Genomic DNA, 15492 nt, shown 5'->3' on the forward strand with positions numbered 1-15492 from the left:
GATAATCATTTCCCTATCTACCGTTCAATTTCTGTTGTATCCATAGAGTAGGGATGTGTATATTCATTCTGCAAATATGGAATCTGTGTTCTAGGGTTGTTTGTCCAAAAAATGTGGCCAATTCGATTTTAGAATCTTTCAGTTTTAGATTTAGAGCAGTAATTGATGATCGATAGTATCAATCTCAGTGTTTGTCAAGATCTTGAAGCATGGGAGTCTGGTGATTCAAAATACTTTATAATACTATCCTAGCCTTAGAAATGGGCACTCTGTCCACAACATTCAAGATTAGCTTTCGAATTCTGAATTAAGTACATCATTTTCAATTACTCATTTTCCATCATAAGCTTTAAGATGTATTAGTTCTTGCTATTTTTTTTTTTCATTCTGGAACTTCATATCTGTTGAATTTAGACATGGTCCCAGGGCTTCCCAGGAGGCGTAGATGTAAGTGAAGTGAAGGAAGTATACCTTGAGCTGCTGAAGAAAGGGGTTCAATTCCCACCCTTGGATGGAGAGCCTGAGACAAGGCAGGAGGTAGGAAACTTTCCTTAGACCCGTGTAAAATAATATACATTGCTTAGTTTCTTTTCATATTGAAAGGGATAACCTTAGTTCAATCAGCCTAGCAGAAAGATGAATTTATTAGTATATGGCTATATTTCATAGAATAATATCTGGGTTTAGGCTTTGCCCAGCATAGTTTGAGGCATAATCTGGTAGTTTGTTAACCATAGGGTGTTATACCATGCTGGAATCTTCCTTCTGAAAAGGTTCTGGTGTTTGTATGTGCACTAACAATATATGAAAAAGCAGTGACCTAAAACATAGTCATGATTTGTAGCTGTGGCTGTCCACTTACAGTTGAGGACCAGGCCTGACCCAGGGAGCTGTTCACTGCTGGAGGAAAAGCCTTGAGAGCTTGCGGGGTGGGGGGCTAAGAAGACTTTGCATGAGTTGATTTGCCTTTTTATTTGTTTATTTGTTTGTTTGTTTTGAGACAGATTTTTCTCTGTGTAGCCCTGGCTGTCCTGGGCCTTGCTCTGTAGACCAGACTGGCCTCGAATTCACAGAGATCTGCCTGCCTCTGCCTCCAGAGTGCTGGAATTAAAGGAGTTTTAGCAACACAGGAAAGGGAGAACCATAATCTCCAATGGCGTGTTGGTTCATGATACAGCGCCTTGGTGAAAACCAAGAGGACTTTATTGAGTAATCATTTCTCATTAATTAGCCTAATTTATAAACACTTGTTATATGACAACATGCCATTCACTTAGAGCTCTTCTCCAAATACTGGAGACGTTGTGCTCCCTCCCAATGATCAACTTGTTGGCTAACACCATCTCCCCAGGACTTCTTATGAGAGTGCCCGAGTCATCTGAATGGGAGGCAGGCTTGCGGTGGCTTTGTTAACTGATGTCATTCTATTTCTTTATTTTACATTGATAGGCTGGTCAGATCTCACCAACTCGACCGACATCTGTCCCCACTGCTCCTGCTCTTTCTTCTATAATTCCTCCCAAGAACCCGACTATTTCCTTAGTCCCAGAACAGGTAACAACTGTGACAACACTGTTTATTCATGTCTTTTTGTGAGCATTGCATTTACAGTTTGCATTTTCTTAATGACATTAGGAAGTGTTAACATAAAGTAACACAATCCTCGATTAATGAATATCTTTATTTTGCTTTCTGAGACAAGGTATCTTCTGAGTAGCTTTCTCTGGTCTAGAGCTCACCGTGTGTCCCAGATTGGCCTACAACTCTTAGTAATCCCTCTGCCTCTGCCTTCCATATGTTGGGGTGGCAGGCATAAGCTGCATGCTTACTTATCCACTTCTTTTCCTGTGGGAGGAGGGACTACCGCTTAGGGAAACTGCGTCCCCATGGTTTATTTCTATACAGACTTAGCCTATTGAGTTTCATTTGAATTAAATGCTCACACATTTAAAAATTGTGCTTGGGGGCCAGAGAGCTTGCTCAGCAGGTAAAGTTGCCTTCCATCAAGCCTGATGGTCAAAGTTGAATGCCTGTAACCCACATGGTGGGGAGAGAACCAAATCCAAACATTATCCCCTGACTTAAATACACACACACACACACACACACACACACACACTAAATAAATAAATAAATAAATAAATAAATAAATATGTTTTTTAAAAAGAATGTTGACAAGTAAAGGCTGTGGACTAGGTCTGAGGTCCACCCACTGACTCCTGCTATGAGTTTTTTGTTTGTTTGGTTGGTTGGTTGCTTTTTGTTTTGTTTTCATTTCAGAGAGCCCAGTAGCAAGTTGTCTTATTACCTATGTAGATTGTACCAAATGAATTGCATTTTCTCCTTAGTCTCAGTTTATAAGAGATGTAAATAAATATAATTAACGATGCTCATTTATATCTTTGTATTAAAAGGCTATCATTGAAGACTTTATGTTAACTTGAATGCTTTATATTAATACAGTTTCTTGCATTAAAAAGCCATGTAATTACTTCCTCTTAGAATTTAAACCATTTAAAAATGCTTGTCTTTTATCTTTCTTTCTAGAATACCATGAATACCATGATCACGCTAAGACTATGCCTCCTTCCTTTTCTTTTCTGATTATTTGCTAGGAATTCAGGGTGGTATGTGGCAGTGTTTCTCGTTTTCTCCAGGTTCCTATTAACTTCTGCTACTAGACCTTTCTACTTTATCCATGTTGGTCCAGGCCATTTTGTTTCTGCATCTTTAACTCTCCTGAGGCATATCTGTGGGTTTCTTATAAGAAATACCAAGTCTATTTAGAAAAAAAAACAGGGTATCATTTGTAAAATAATTAGATGTTTGCTGAGATGAACGTCAGTAGGCTTGCAAACATTACATTTTGCAAAGGCGTTTGATATTCCAGCACATGTCCTGTAGGCAGGAAGCAAGCTAGCCAACTGTCTGTGTGTCATGCTTAGTGAATGGAGCTTCCATTTTCCTCCACAGATCGGGAAACTGCATAGTGAGCTGGATATGGTGAAAATGAACGTGAAAGTGATGACAGCCATATTGATGGAGAACACTCCTGGCTCTGAAAACCGTGAAGACATCGAGCTTCTGCAGGTATGAGCCTAGGGGCAGTCGGGCAAAGAGTTCTCAGCAGCTACTCTCTGAAGAACTTTGAACTTTGTAGATGGAAAACTTGTTAATAGCATCTAATATACATTATATATCATATAATGTATATGTTATATGTGTGTATATGATATATTTTATATATGTTATATAAGATATATTAATGTATATATTATTATATACATAATAATATATAATATATTATATATATGTTTCTCCAAAACGTAAGTACTCTTTATGTCTACATTTTTTTTTTCTTAAAATCTTGTCTTACCCACTCACAATCATGCCACAGACTGGCATGTTTTTATCTGGACATTTGTAATACTTTACTATGTTTCCAATGTGTGTATATAATATGTATATGCACACATGTACTATATTACATAATATACACATTATGTATACTATATATTATATCATATATATTAATATGTGTATATTATAAATGTAATATATGTATACACACATCCCAGCTTCTTTTGATTTCTAAACTTAATGAAAAAATACAATAATCATCTTGTCAAAGATGCAGTAGTAATGATCATAATCAAGTCAAGCCTAGCCCTTCTATAAAAAATAATTTACTGTAATTTATAGTCCTGATCATATGCAATTCAGCCTCACATTTGAAGTATGTAAAATTGCTTCTTGTCCATCTGTTCATCAGACACTGAGAACCTGTGATGTGTAGAAATGAGGGTGCTGTTCTAAGCCTTAGATAGGTTGGTTTGGAAACATAGTTAAGTACTACAAAGGCCTTGATAAAAACATGCCAGTCTGTGGTATGATTGTGAGTGGGTAAGACAAGATTTTAAGAAAAAAATGTAGATGTAAGAGTATTTAGGCTCTGGAGAAACAAATACTTGGTCGTTTTGTACCTGAACCCAGATGAGTGGCTAGATGGGTAGCCCACACATTTTTCAACATCTATACTGACCTATGTTTATCTTCCTCCTACTGGTTTTTAATGGTCAGTTTTAAATTTTAGTATTTATTAATTTCACTGAGGCACAGTTGTTCACTGTAATATTAGCAGTTGGGAGGCTGAGGCAGGAAGATCTCTTGAGTCCAGGAGTTTAAGACTGTGTTAGCAACATGGCAAGGCTCTAACAAAATGAAATAATCAGATGGATATTTTCATTTAATCCTCATTGATTTATAAGGCAATTAGGGAAAAAGTCAGTCCCTAAGTTTTTCTGGAAAGTTAAGAACCTCCTTGTGTGTTCATTCTTCTCAGAGGCCGACCCCTCATTTCCCACAGTGGTGTTACCTGTCTCCTACCAATTTCCAGTGGCTGAAACATACTCTCCAAGTAGGAGTAAACTTTGAGTACCTGCATGTCCCAGAACGTTTTGTTGTGGTTCCTATGGTAAATGCCAGGATAGACTCTAGGCATAGCATAGATTCTACGTCATAGGCATATCATTTTTCCCGAGTCTGTGGAAGAAGATGTCCCATTATTCTCCTGTATCCTAGGATGCTCGTGAGAGGAGTCATCAGGCTCTGACTTCTCCCCCTGGGTTCCATTCTGTGGCTGCTCCTCCCGTTAATATTTTTAGCTCTGCTGTTCTGCCGTGAGATGTTTGTGTACAAACATCTATAATACCCTTGTTATCCTGCTTGGTAGTTTCATGGTCCTTATCACCCTTACGTGTATTTTCAATTTTAGGAAGTATTTTGTTCTTACCTCAGATATTGCAACTATCTTCTGTTCTTTCTAGTCTTACACAGTTTTTTTAGACACTGAGATTTCCAGCTGGAGTTTGTGATCTCTTTTCATCTTTTCTTCATTTGTTTGGACTGTAGTTCTTGTGGGGGGGGGAATCTATATTTGATCTATTGTTCCTTAAAAATGTATGTGTCGGTTTCCTTAGCTTACCTTCCCTCTAAATTCATTATTTTAATTGCCTTTTTGTTTAAAACTCTGGATTTATATAGCAGTACCAACTTTTTGTTGTGGTTGTTTTCGCCTCTATCTCTAAGGATAGTGATTATTTTTAAAGCTGCTTTCTATCCACTGTATGGAGTCTTCTTTACATATTCTTCTGTTCGTTACTGTTGTGGTGACTATTAATTGGGAGTTTCTACCCCACCTTTGATCATTTACCTCCCAAATAAAAGACATAAAACTTTTATGTTTATAGTAAGCGTTAAGTCATCAGAGCTGGGCAGATATCAACCCTCTATGATATTTTCCCTATTCTCCGGCAATAACTCCGAGATATCACTTGCCATGTTCTGCCTGGGCCATTCCTACTCCAAAAGGCCAGCCCTCATGGCCATGCGCTCACAATCCCCTGACCTCATGGCAATTTCTGCCTCCTTCTCCTCACTCCTCATGGTCACTCCTCAGACCCTAAGCCTACTGTATTTCTCCTTTTAAAAATTTGTGAAGTTATATATTTTAATATATGATATTTTTGAAATTATTTATTTTATGTACATGAGTACACTGTAGCTGTCTTCAGACATACCAGAAGACTGCATCAGATCCCATTACAGATGGTTGTGAGCCACCATGTGGTTGCTGGGAATTGAACTCAGGACCTCTGGAAGAGCGGCCAGTGCTCTTAGCCACTGAGCCATCTCTCTAGCCCTGATACATGTTTTTAAAAGGATGCTTAATCCAACATTTATGTACTTATTTGACCAGAGGATCTCTACTTGCTAAAGTATAATACAAAACATAAGAAAAATATAACTTGGAGCAACAAAAACAAACAAAAACGGGGTCCCTACTTTATAATCCAAGTTATTCTTGTGTTTGCTGTAAGGCTCAGCCTGTCAGATTCATGGTAATTCTCCTGCTTCAGCCTTCTAAATGCTGGGGTTACAGGAGTAACTGCTACACATGGCTCAGCACATTAATTTCAACTGTCAGTGTAGGTATATTTTATTTAGAATCTTTTACTTAATATTGGATCATTTTGCTCAGCATTCTTGGGGTCCTCTCCTTTCATTGGACTTATGTTCGTTGTCTAAAATGAAGAGCTTTTATCATACCTAATAAAGAAAAGTAATATTAATGGCATCCTACAAGTATAGGAGAATGAAAGAGAAATCAGTCATTGGCGTTCATAGTTCATATGTAGTAATCCAAAAAAAAAAAAAAAAAACCACACACACACACAATTGACCCATTTTGAGATATAAAATTTGTAGCTTGTGTCGCTAACAAGTATATTAAATTAAAATTTAAAAATAAATATCAAAGGAAAGGGTCCATGGCAGGTAGCAATTTTAAAATTTGCTGCAGCACCATTTCTAGTTTCCCACAATCTCCCCAAATCTGTTCTAAGCCCCAAAAGGAAGGAATTTACAATTTTCCTCCCATTTTTCTTACCCATCCATGGCAAACAATCCTTTAATAAAAATGTCTGCTGAAACATCCCATTTAACAATGTGAACCGAGTTTCACACATCATCCCATTAATGTATTAATGATGTCTTTTGGTCTTGGCGTGTGGGTGCAGATGTGGAGAGGTTTTCAGGTATGATGGCCGTTTGCTGGTTACTGTTCTGACGCCAGAGCCCAGGGCTGCCTATTGCTCAGCACAGTAAGGACACTTGTGTAATGAGTCAACATGAGAGTCCAGCCCATGTTCAACTCTGACAGGATTCAGCTTGATTACGAAGACTATACAATATTTAACTTTAATTTTCTTTTTATGTTATTTGTAAGCAATTCATAAAGACCTGGTGTGAACAAAGCTGTTCTTAATTTCTTTTGCCAAATATTTTTTAATTCTACTTAACTTTTTTTTTTTTTTTTTTTTTTTATTCTAAGCAACTACTATGACTAAGACAATGAACTCAGAATATTCTCCTCTGGTGAGAAGTGACTAGGAGCCTCTGTTTAAAGATAAATGTTTATTACTGTGACCAACCAAGGTTGACTTGAGATAAAAGGGGTGATTCTTTAGATTCTTAGTTTTTACTGTTTCTAATTTTCTTATACCTGTCTGAACTATGGGGACCAATAGCAGATCAACCTTGGGAGTTGAGAGATAAGCACTACTTCCTGATTGGCCACCTTCTCGTAGACCTGCAGGAGATGCTAATTGAACCCTGTCAGAAACCAGTGGCCTGTGAGGTCCTTATGCTATAGTTACCCGAACAGAAGAGGGTGGTAAGTGTGTGGTCATTGGATCTGGAAGAAGAACAGATGGAAGGTAGTTATTAGCAAATAAGAGAAGTCTCCACTCAAAACTGGTTGGACCTTTTTTGCATATCCACCTAACCTGGGAATTTTTGCTAATTCTTAAGGCCTCTTGTTTCCTGTGCTTCTGTTCACACTTTACCAGAGACTCCATTGGTATGCAGCTTGTTCTCTGTGCCCTTCTGTCTGAAATCTGTTTCTGTGGACTCCCTTCTCTGTTCCTCCAGCCCATGTCAAGCCCTTAGCTGACTCCCAGGGCTCCTATACTTCCTGAGACTCAGAGGTAGATTGTTGTCCTTACTACTGTGTGGCCCTGGACTTAGAACTTTACTGGGTGGAGACTGGATTCTTTTTGCCTGTATAGAGGAGCAGGCTGGAGAGACTGTGGTCAGTCTGGTTTAAGTGTCTGATATGGGCACAGGAATAAAGAATCACCATGTATCTTTCCTGGATTTGCTTCTTGGCATTGCATGCTTGCCCTTGGGCACTTTGGGCTCTTACCCTGAACATCTAGTTTTCTTCTTGGTACTTCCCCTTTCTGAGTGGCCCCCTGCCTGCTTCTTCTTTTCTTCCTTTTTCTGTTTTTAAGACAAGATCTTGTGCTGCTGGCTAGTCTGGCCTTGCATCCACAGCCTTCCAGCCTCAGTTATTTGAGTTGAGTCACAGGTATATGCCTTACCTAGTGGGCTTTCTTTTCTTGCTTTGCCCAGCCTCTCTAGGACAGAGGAGAAGGATAAAGGGAACTCAGGTTTTGAAAGTATAAACAGAGAAATCTTTGAGTTAGCTTGCTGGCGAAATATAAGATCTTGAGAAACTAAACTTTGGTCCTCAGAAGATAATCTATAAATCAGTGGGGGGGGGGGGGGTGGACCCTGAAAGTAAAGAAAAAGTGGCAAAGAAAAGGCAGGAAAAGTACTTGTCCTTTGGCACTTCTCATTGTTTTTATCATTTGTAAGAGGTGGAACAGAACAGACTTTCCTAGTGTCTTGGAGTCTGTCTTCTTCCCTTTAGAGTTGTGGTGGCATAGTTAGAAATGGGCCGATTTGTGAGCAGGAGAGCACACGATGTGGCGTTAGATAAATAACCTGCTCTCCCAATGTCTATTGGGACCAATTCACTTCTAGTGTGGAAGCCAAGACTGGCTGTAGAGGGCTAGCCTATGGCCCTTCGCTATGGGCTTGAATAGTTAGTTCTGTGGCTTGTTTGGAGAGAACCTGAAGGCAGCCCCTAAGTAAGGCCTCTGCTTTTAAAAGCCATTGCAGCATAATTGAGAAACATGGGGTCCCTTTGACAAGTTCTTAGTCTCGTAGATAAAAGAGTTTCAAAGGTATCCCAGAAGTTTGAGAACACAGCAGCAAGACTAACAAGCTGGCAGCTGCTGTGAGGAGGGAGATGGAGCCAAGAAAAAAAAAAATGTCAAGAAAGTAAGCAGGCTAAACCACGGAATTCTGAGCAGCTGCTTGGGAGGTGGGGGTAGAGGGGGCTCACGGGGAGTGAGAATGACCCGAGTAATCAGGGCAAGCGGGCTTAGGATTCTGGCAGATGTTTGGAATGGGAAAGAAGGAGAAGAAAAAGCTTTCCGAGTTAGAAAGGGCAGTCTTACCCCTGAGTGTTAGGAGCACTGCACAGACCCCTGAGTGTTAGGAGCACTGCACAGAGGGAACGGTATCTAAAGTATGTGTGCCATTAAGGGGGTAGTTATTCCCTGAGTGGTCTTAACATGTTCAGGAATATCATGTTTCTCTTCATCGCCTGGTTTCAGGCTGTTCTCCAAAGTTGTGTAACAGGATTTTCTTTTTGCCCAGGAGGTTCTGGCCTTGCCCAGGCAAGGGAAATTCTTCTATCTTTATCAACGACTGAGTAAATGATGGAGGCGATGTTTCTTATAGTTAACTACCAGTACTTCACGTTTGAAAGGGGAGCAGTTGTGATACATTTCCCCCCCCCCCACCTCCATCCTCAGAATTAGCATTAGCAAGAACTCAGGATGTAAGGGTCCTAAGCTGATGGAAGGAGCTGGCCATCCTCACTGACCTTTAAGCCAACTAATGTTTAACTAGCAGCCTAACAACAGCACTTCACATGGTTGTTCATAGCACACACTTTTAGTGCTAGACGAGTCAGTTAATTATTCACTGAGTTGTAACTATCAATGCTTTGTTGAAGAACTAATACCTGTGGACAAAGGAAGTCTGGACAGGGGCTGCAGAAGACCAATGCACTGGAGAAATGGATTGTCCAGGCAATAGACGCGGATGTTAAAAAGAGTTGTAATAAGTTCAGGGGCTTATGAGGGTTATGTTGACAAGTGGTTCAGCTTTGGAGTGAGAGAGTTTTTCCTTTGAGCAGACAGAGCTGCGTGTCTCTCAAAGGCTGTGTGGGGAGTGCTGTGAGAGGAAATGTGCTGTGGGCAGATAATAGGGGCTCTGCCATACAGATACTATTTCCAGAGACGCCTTCATGAACACATTATTACTTCCTGTTTTGACTTTTTCAAAGGGGCTGTTTGGACATCTTCCCTTTCTTTCTGTTTTTGCTGTTGTTGTGTATTTTGGTTTGTGTTTTGGCACATTCCTTGTTGTTGTATGGGGGGGGGGGTGACTATAGTAGGTGCCAAAAATGGAAAGGGGCATCATTTCTTAATCCCTAAGTGTTCTGTGGAAGCAGGGGAGACCACTGGGGAAAAGGAAGCTCTCAATGAGCCTTTTGTTGTAGTTCAGAGCCTTTAGAATTGTTAAATGCACTATAGCTTAGAAGCCTGACTTTGCCTTTACTAGAGAGACTATTGGGGTTCTGTGGTAGTCATTTATACTAACCTCTGTCCCTTGCTTTCTATCCCCTGCATCTGTAGCCGAACAAGGGCTTCGTGGAACACTTTGGCCCTTGTTTTGTTTTGTTTTGTTTTTTTCTTTTCCCCCTGCAGTGCTTGGATCTGTGCTGTTTGCAGGTGGAGTGGCCCTCCTCTGAGACAGACTTCAACTGCAAAGATCAGAGTGGGCTGGCTTTTGAAGAGTTTTTTTTTCCACATTCTGCTTTGTAAGCCCGCTGAGATGTACTGTTCCTTTCATGTCTCCTCTCCATCTGTCTCTCCAAAGGGCAAAGGGAGGATCTTCACATGGCTGGGGCTATTGAGGCTGGCTGCAAATTCATTTCAATTAATTTCTACACTTTTTTTTTTTTTGTCTTGGGCATTGAACACCATTGTAGTCCTTGATTTTGACCTCGTTTCAGCAAGCCTTCCTGTGAGCAACAAGAGGAAATTTTTCTGTCCCATCTGAAGCAAGCAAGAAAGAAAACCATTCATTGTTGATGGGGGTGGGAGGATGGAGGGAGGTTCAATTAGATCCTATAGGTCCTTTCTTTAGGTGATATTGGGTCCTGAAAATAGTGTGTTACAGATTATATTAATTATCTGGGAAATCTTCTAGTAACCCTTCCTCAGGCAGTGGCGATGCATTTATTGACACCCTGCTGTATACTAGGCACTGTAGGACTTCAAAGACATTATTTCCTGTGACTGTGTTGGAGCCACCTTTGGTCTACTGAGTGCAAAGTCTTATCTCTTTGCCTGTAGCCTATCGCCTGCCACACCCACTTCGGGCCTTCCTTTCCTGGCTTCTTCTGATATTGTAGTGTAGAGTTGAATAGTGGCCCATGACTAGATGGCCCTAAAAGCAGAAAATATTTAAGATCTTGGGAAACAAACAAGCAAACAAACAAAACTTTGACCCCATGGACAGTTTATCTGGCTTGACACTGGGTATAATGTCTTGTTCACCACCTACCTGTCGCTGCACCCCACCCTCCAGCCAGTCTCCCTTCCCTTTTATTTCATTTTGTCCTCTAGATATTTTTATGTTTCCGCAGAGGTGGTGACTTCTACGTCTAAATGCCAGTTAGTAATGGTTTGATTTATTTATTTCTGGATTTCCTGTCAGTAGTCTCGTAATAGACTGTTTGAGATTCTAAATGGTTTAATGAAGTATACATTTTTCAGTGCACCTTCCTTGAGAAGTCAGATTGGGTACTTTCTTGATGTGTAAGCAAGTTCTCATGCTCTCCCTGTGAGAGCAGAGACATCCTGGTTTTTTTTTTGTTTTTGTTTTGTTGTTTTTTTTTTTTTGCCTGCTACTGTTGGGCACTGGAGAATGTAGCCAAGATGGATGGATGCTAATAGCAGCCTGTGTACCTTGGGTTTATTGGAGGTTTGCTAGAAGGGAGTCGGTTGCAAAGCAGCAGCTTTCAAATATCAGGATACTTCAGAAACACTTTGGTGTGCTTGTTAGGAAAAAATGTAGATGCCCAGACTGAGCCTTGAGGATGTTGAATCACTTAAGTGTTCTATGGCTGCCTTTGATGCCTAGGAGAAGAAGCCGGCTGTGGGGTAATGTCTTGGCTCAAGGCAGTGATTTTAAGTAGTCCAAATCAGGTCATTATCCACGATGAGTTTTTAAATCCTGGTTCCGTTTATATTGAATGTGATGTTGCTATAAACTTTAAAGGCTGGAGCACATGTAACAGGAAGTAAAATTATGCCCCCGTGCTGTAAACACTCCTTAACTACTTCTACCCTCGCTAATAACGACAGCAGCATTTTATGTTTATGCTTCATAGTTACAGAGCTCTGGGTCCCATACATCTCCTCTGATTTTCACACCAGCCCTGGAGGTAGATGTTGACAAGTGGTTATTTTTCATTTATTAATGAGAAAACTAAAAATGTGAAACACAAGTGATTTCTATCCGCCCCAACCCCCAGCCCCAAATAGCCCAGTCATTAAACAGGGCTCTTGTGGAATTTCCACATAGCATTTCAGTGTCCCACGTTGTTCTTTTAGAGAAAGATCACAACATTCTGCTTTCACTGATGGGGGCAGGAAAAGCTGTCCCCAGTTGAAAATCCTGATGGTCCCTGGACGACAGCATGGGAGTGACCACTTATGAATGTAGACCGGTGGGGTTGTTTTTTAAAACAGCATCCGTCCCTAGCATGGAAGAGGAAACGTCTCCTTTGTCTGACAGAAACTTTACAAGACGGGTCGGGAGATGCAGGAGAGGATCATGGACCTCCTGGTGGTGGTGGAAAATGAAGACGTGACTGTGGAGCTAATTCAGGTGAATGAGGATCTGAACAGTGCCATCCTTGGCTGCGAGAGGTGAGCAGAGGGTCCGCCCTTACCCTCTCCCAGCCCTCCCTTCACCACCATGCCGTCAGATTCCATTTAGAGAGCCCACAAGAACATTCTAGATCCCCTTTCTCTCAGTAGGGGTGGCATGGTGAATAGAATAGCTTTTTCGTGTGTGGCTCCGGCTCCCCAAGTTGAAGAAACTCAATGGTCTCCCTTAGGAAGGTACTGTTGCCACTGAGAATTACTAGGACTATTTAACTGTGCAGTGGCTACATTTCTAAGCAGTGGATGAAGAATGAGTTGAGTCTGGCATATGAAAGAGGTGAGTAGGCTTAAATTCAAATCTAGATGTGAGATGATACAGATTACTTGCCTAACATTCTGTTTGTTTGTTTGGTTTTTGTTTGTTTGTTTGTTTTTGTTTGTTTCTTTTTTCGAGACAGGGTTTCTCTGAGTAGCCCTGGCTGTCCTGGAACTCACTCTGTAGACCAGGCTGGCCTCGAACTCAGAAATCTGCCTGCCTCTGCCTCCCAAGTGCTGGGATTACAGGTGTGAGCCACCACTGCCCAGATGATGTGAGATGATACAGATTACTTGCCTGACATTCTGAGCCTCCTCTTTAAAAAAAAGAATACCTTTGGAGGGGTTGTTTTTTTGTTTTTTGTTTTGTTTTGTTTTGTTTTCTGGGATTCAGTGAGATAATGTATATTAAAAACAGCATATTGACACCCATTACATTTTTTGTGTGTGTGACGCCCAGATTAAACATGTGACTTTGTCCCTTGGAGGCAAGTGAGTCGATGCATTATACTCTGATACTTTCTTTAATGCTCCATTAAGACTTTAAAAGTCACAAAGATTTTCACACACATACGGATACACACGCACACATGCACATATACATGCACACACACCAACACACACAGATATTCACATTCACACACACACATCAATAATAAGCAAAGCGAATGAGGTAGACAAAGCCAGCAGCTATACTGTGGTGGTTCCTTTCTCCCTCACAGCCTCACACCCATCGCCTTTTAGGGACAGCAGCTTTTTGTAAGAACACGTGACTGTGAGCCCAGTCACCATGCACTGGACAAAGCCACGAGGCTTGCCCTTTCCTATGACATAAATCTCTGTAAGCAGAGAAACATCCAAGGGCAAGCACATGGTTTTCAGGATTACTGCTGCTGTCTGGTATTCATTTGGGAGGATTCTGTTGCCAACCATTGGTTAAGTGCCTCCTTTATTTGGTCTAGATCAGGAACTTGGATTGCTTGTTATGACCGGGCTCTGAACAACATGTATCACAGTGAGTGTGGTCCTTGAATCCCGAGATAGAGACATGGAGCTTCTAGAAAAGATGCTTGTCATTTTTGCTCTTCTGCCATGACCATCATGGTTGGAAGCAACACACAATGATGATGGTGGTGATGATGATGATGATGATGATGATATCCTAAACTAAGTCCTCCAGGTTAGGAGATGCAAATGAGTGTCTCTGGGCTGGATTGCAGATGCCAGGAGGACTACATTTCCTTTTGTAGGCCCTAAAGGACCTCTACCTCCTTACCTTTGCAGCCAGTAGAGGCTGTCTGCTTTCCTTGGCCCACGACCTTTTTCTTTCTTCCATTTTCTGTCCCAGCGCCAGCTTCACAATGGTTCCCATCTTAATACTCTCCCTGCTTCTTCTGGGGCTTCCTTTTCAAGTACTGTTTTTATCACCAGACTGAGCTCGTCTCTAATATCCAAGAAAATCTCCTAGCTAAGGTAGATTGGCTAACCGACTTCATTCCTGTTGCATTCTTCAGTTCCCCAGTTGCCATCTTGCCTGTAGGCATAATGTAGATATTTTTGGAGACAGAGGTTTGCCAAAGGGGTCCCAACTCACAGGTTGAAAACCACTTCTCTAAAGCATAAGCATCTTCAAGTACAGAATAAACTTTTAAAGTATTTAGGCATTTGTAGTCAATGTGTCATAATGGCAATACCATGAGTTTCTGAAGCAGATTTTAATTTGCAAGGCAGTTCCATGTCTGCTGTCTGTGGTGTCACTGTGGAGCTATCTGGTTTTGCCCCTGAAAGCCTATTTGTGAAGAAATGACTCAAAGGTTCTTCCCATTTAGCAGACGGAACTCTTGAGGTTCAGGAAGTCAGACCTGCAGGCATGTAGGGAGTAGAGAGTACTGTGGACCTCTTCAGCATCACTAGTCTACTTACTCCTCTACTGTCCTAACTGCTTCTCTTTTACCTTGATGGGTAAGCAATGGAAGAGTAAGCCAACACAGTAAAAAAAAAAAAAAAAAAAAAAAAAAAAAAAAAAAAGCAGCCTTCGTTTTAGGATCAAGTATCTTAAGGATGGCATGAACACCAAACGACTTTTCATGCACTTGAATACATGTTAATTCATGGATATAATTCATCTCTCCCTCTCTCTTATCTCTCTTATAGCTCTATCTACCCTCCTGCACACATGCATGCACATGAATGCATGCACACATGTGCATGAAGTCAAAGACACACATGTGCATACACACCAGTGTCTTTCCGAAATTCATACTTGTATGTTTTGTTAAATGACCCGTTTAGTTTAATCAGGCCCATCTGTGTGACTGTTGGATCAATTTTATGAAAATTATTTATAATGACAAAGTAAGAAACAATCTTACATTTGAAAATAAGAATTGGCAAGGATATTGTTGATTATTCTGATAAAATATTATAGGTATTAAAAATTACTAATCTAATTGCACTTTAATTAAGATTAAAGTGCAACACAATTTAATTGTGACATGCAATTACATAAAGTATAATTTCAATTAAGTTTAAATATAGCTAGACATCATGGCACATACCTCTAATTCTAGCATTCCAGGCTCAGGCAGGAAGATCATAGATCTAGCCTGTCCTACAAAATACTATCTTGTTGAGAACCGCACTAGCCCACGTTTGGGCAGCCAAAAATGTTGAGGCCCGAGCTGCCCCACTTTGGGCGGCCTAAAATGTTGTGGCCCTCTCCACTCCATGCTTGGCGGCCACTGTATCCCAGCCCAAGCTGCCTCTCCGGTCCACTGGTCAGGGTTCAGCAAGAGATAGA

The 15492-nt window shown here is 40.8% G+C and overlaps 1 protein-coding gene across 1 annotated transcript in view; it reads left to right on the forward strand.

Annotated features, from left to right (window-relative positions):
* Tom1l1 (target of myb1 like 1 membrane trafficking protein) overlaps positions 1-15492 on the forward strand; it is a 44657-nt gene that overhangs the window by 14855 nt on the left and 14310 nt on the right. Inside the window, exons 5-8 of the mRNA XM_034505785.2 lie at positions 415-537; positions 1450-1554; positions 2974-3090; positions 12286-12419. Of these exons, the coding sequence (XP_034361676.1) occupies positions 415-537; positions 1450-1554; positions 2974-3090; positions 12286-12419 (479 nt within the window). The remainder of the gene's footprint in view (positions 1-414; positions 538-1449; positions 1555-2973; positions 3091-12285; positions 12420-15492) is intronic.

The sequence above is a fragment of the Arvicanthis niloticus genome, chromosome 6, assembly GCF_011762505.2.
Source record: "Arvicanthis niloticus isolate mArvNil1 chromosome 6, mArvNil1.pat.X, whole genome shotgun sequence".
NCBI lineage: Eukaryota > Metazoa > Chordata > Mammalia > Rodentia > Muridae > Arvicanthis > Arvicanthis niloticus.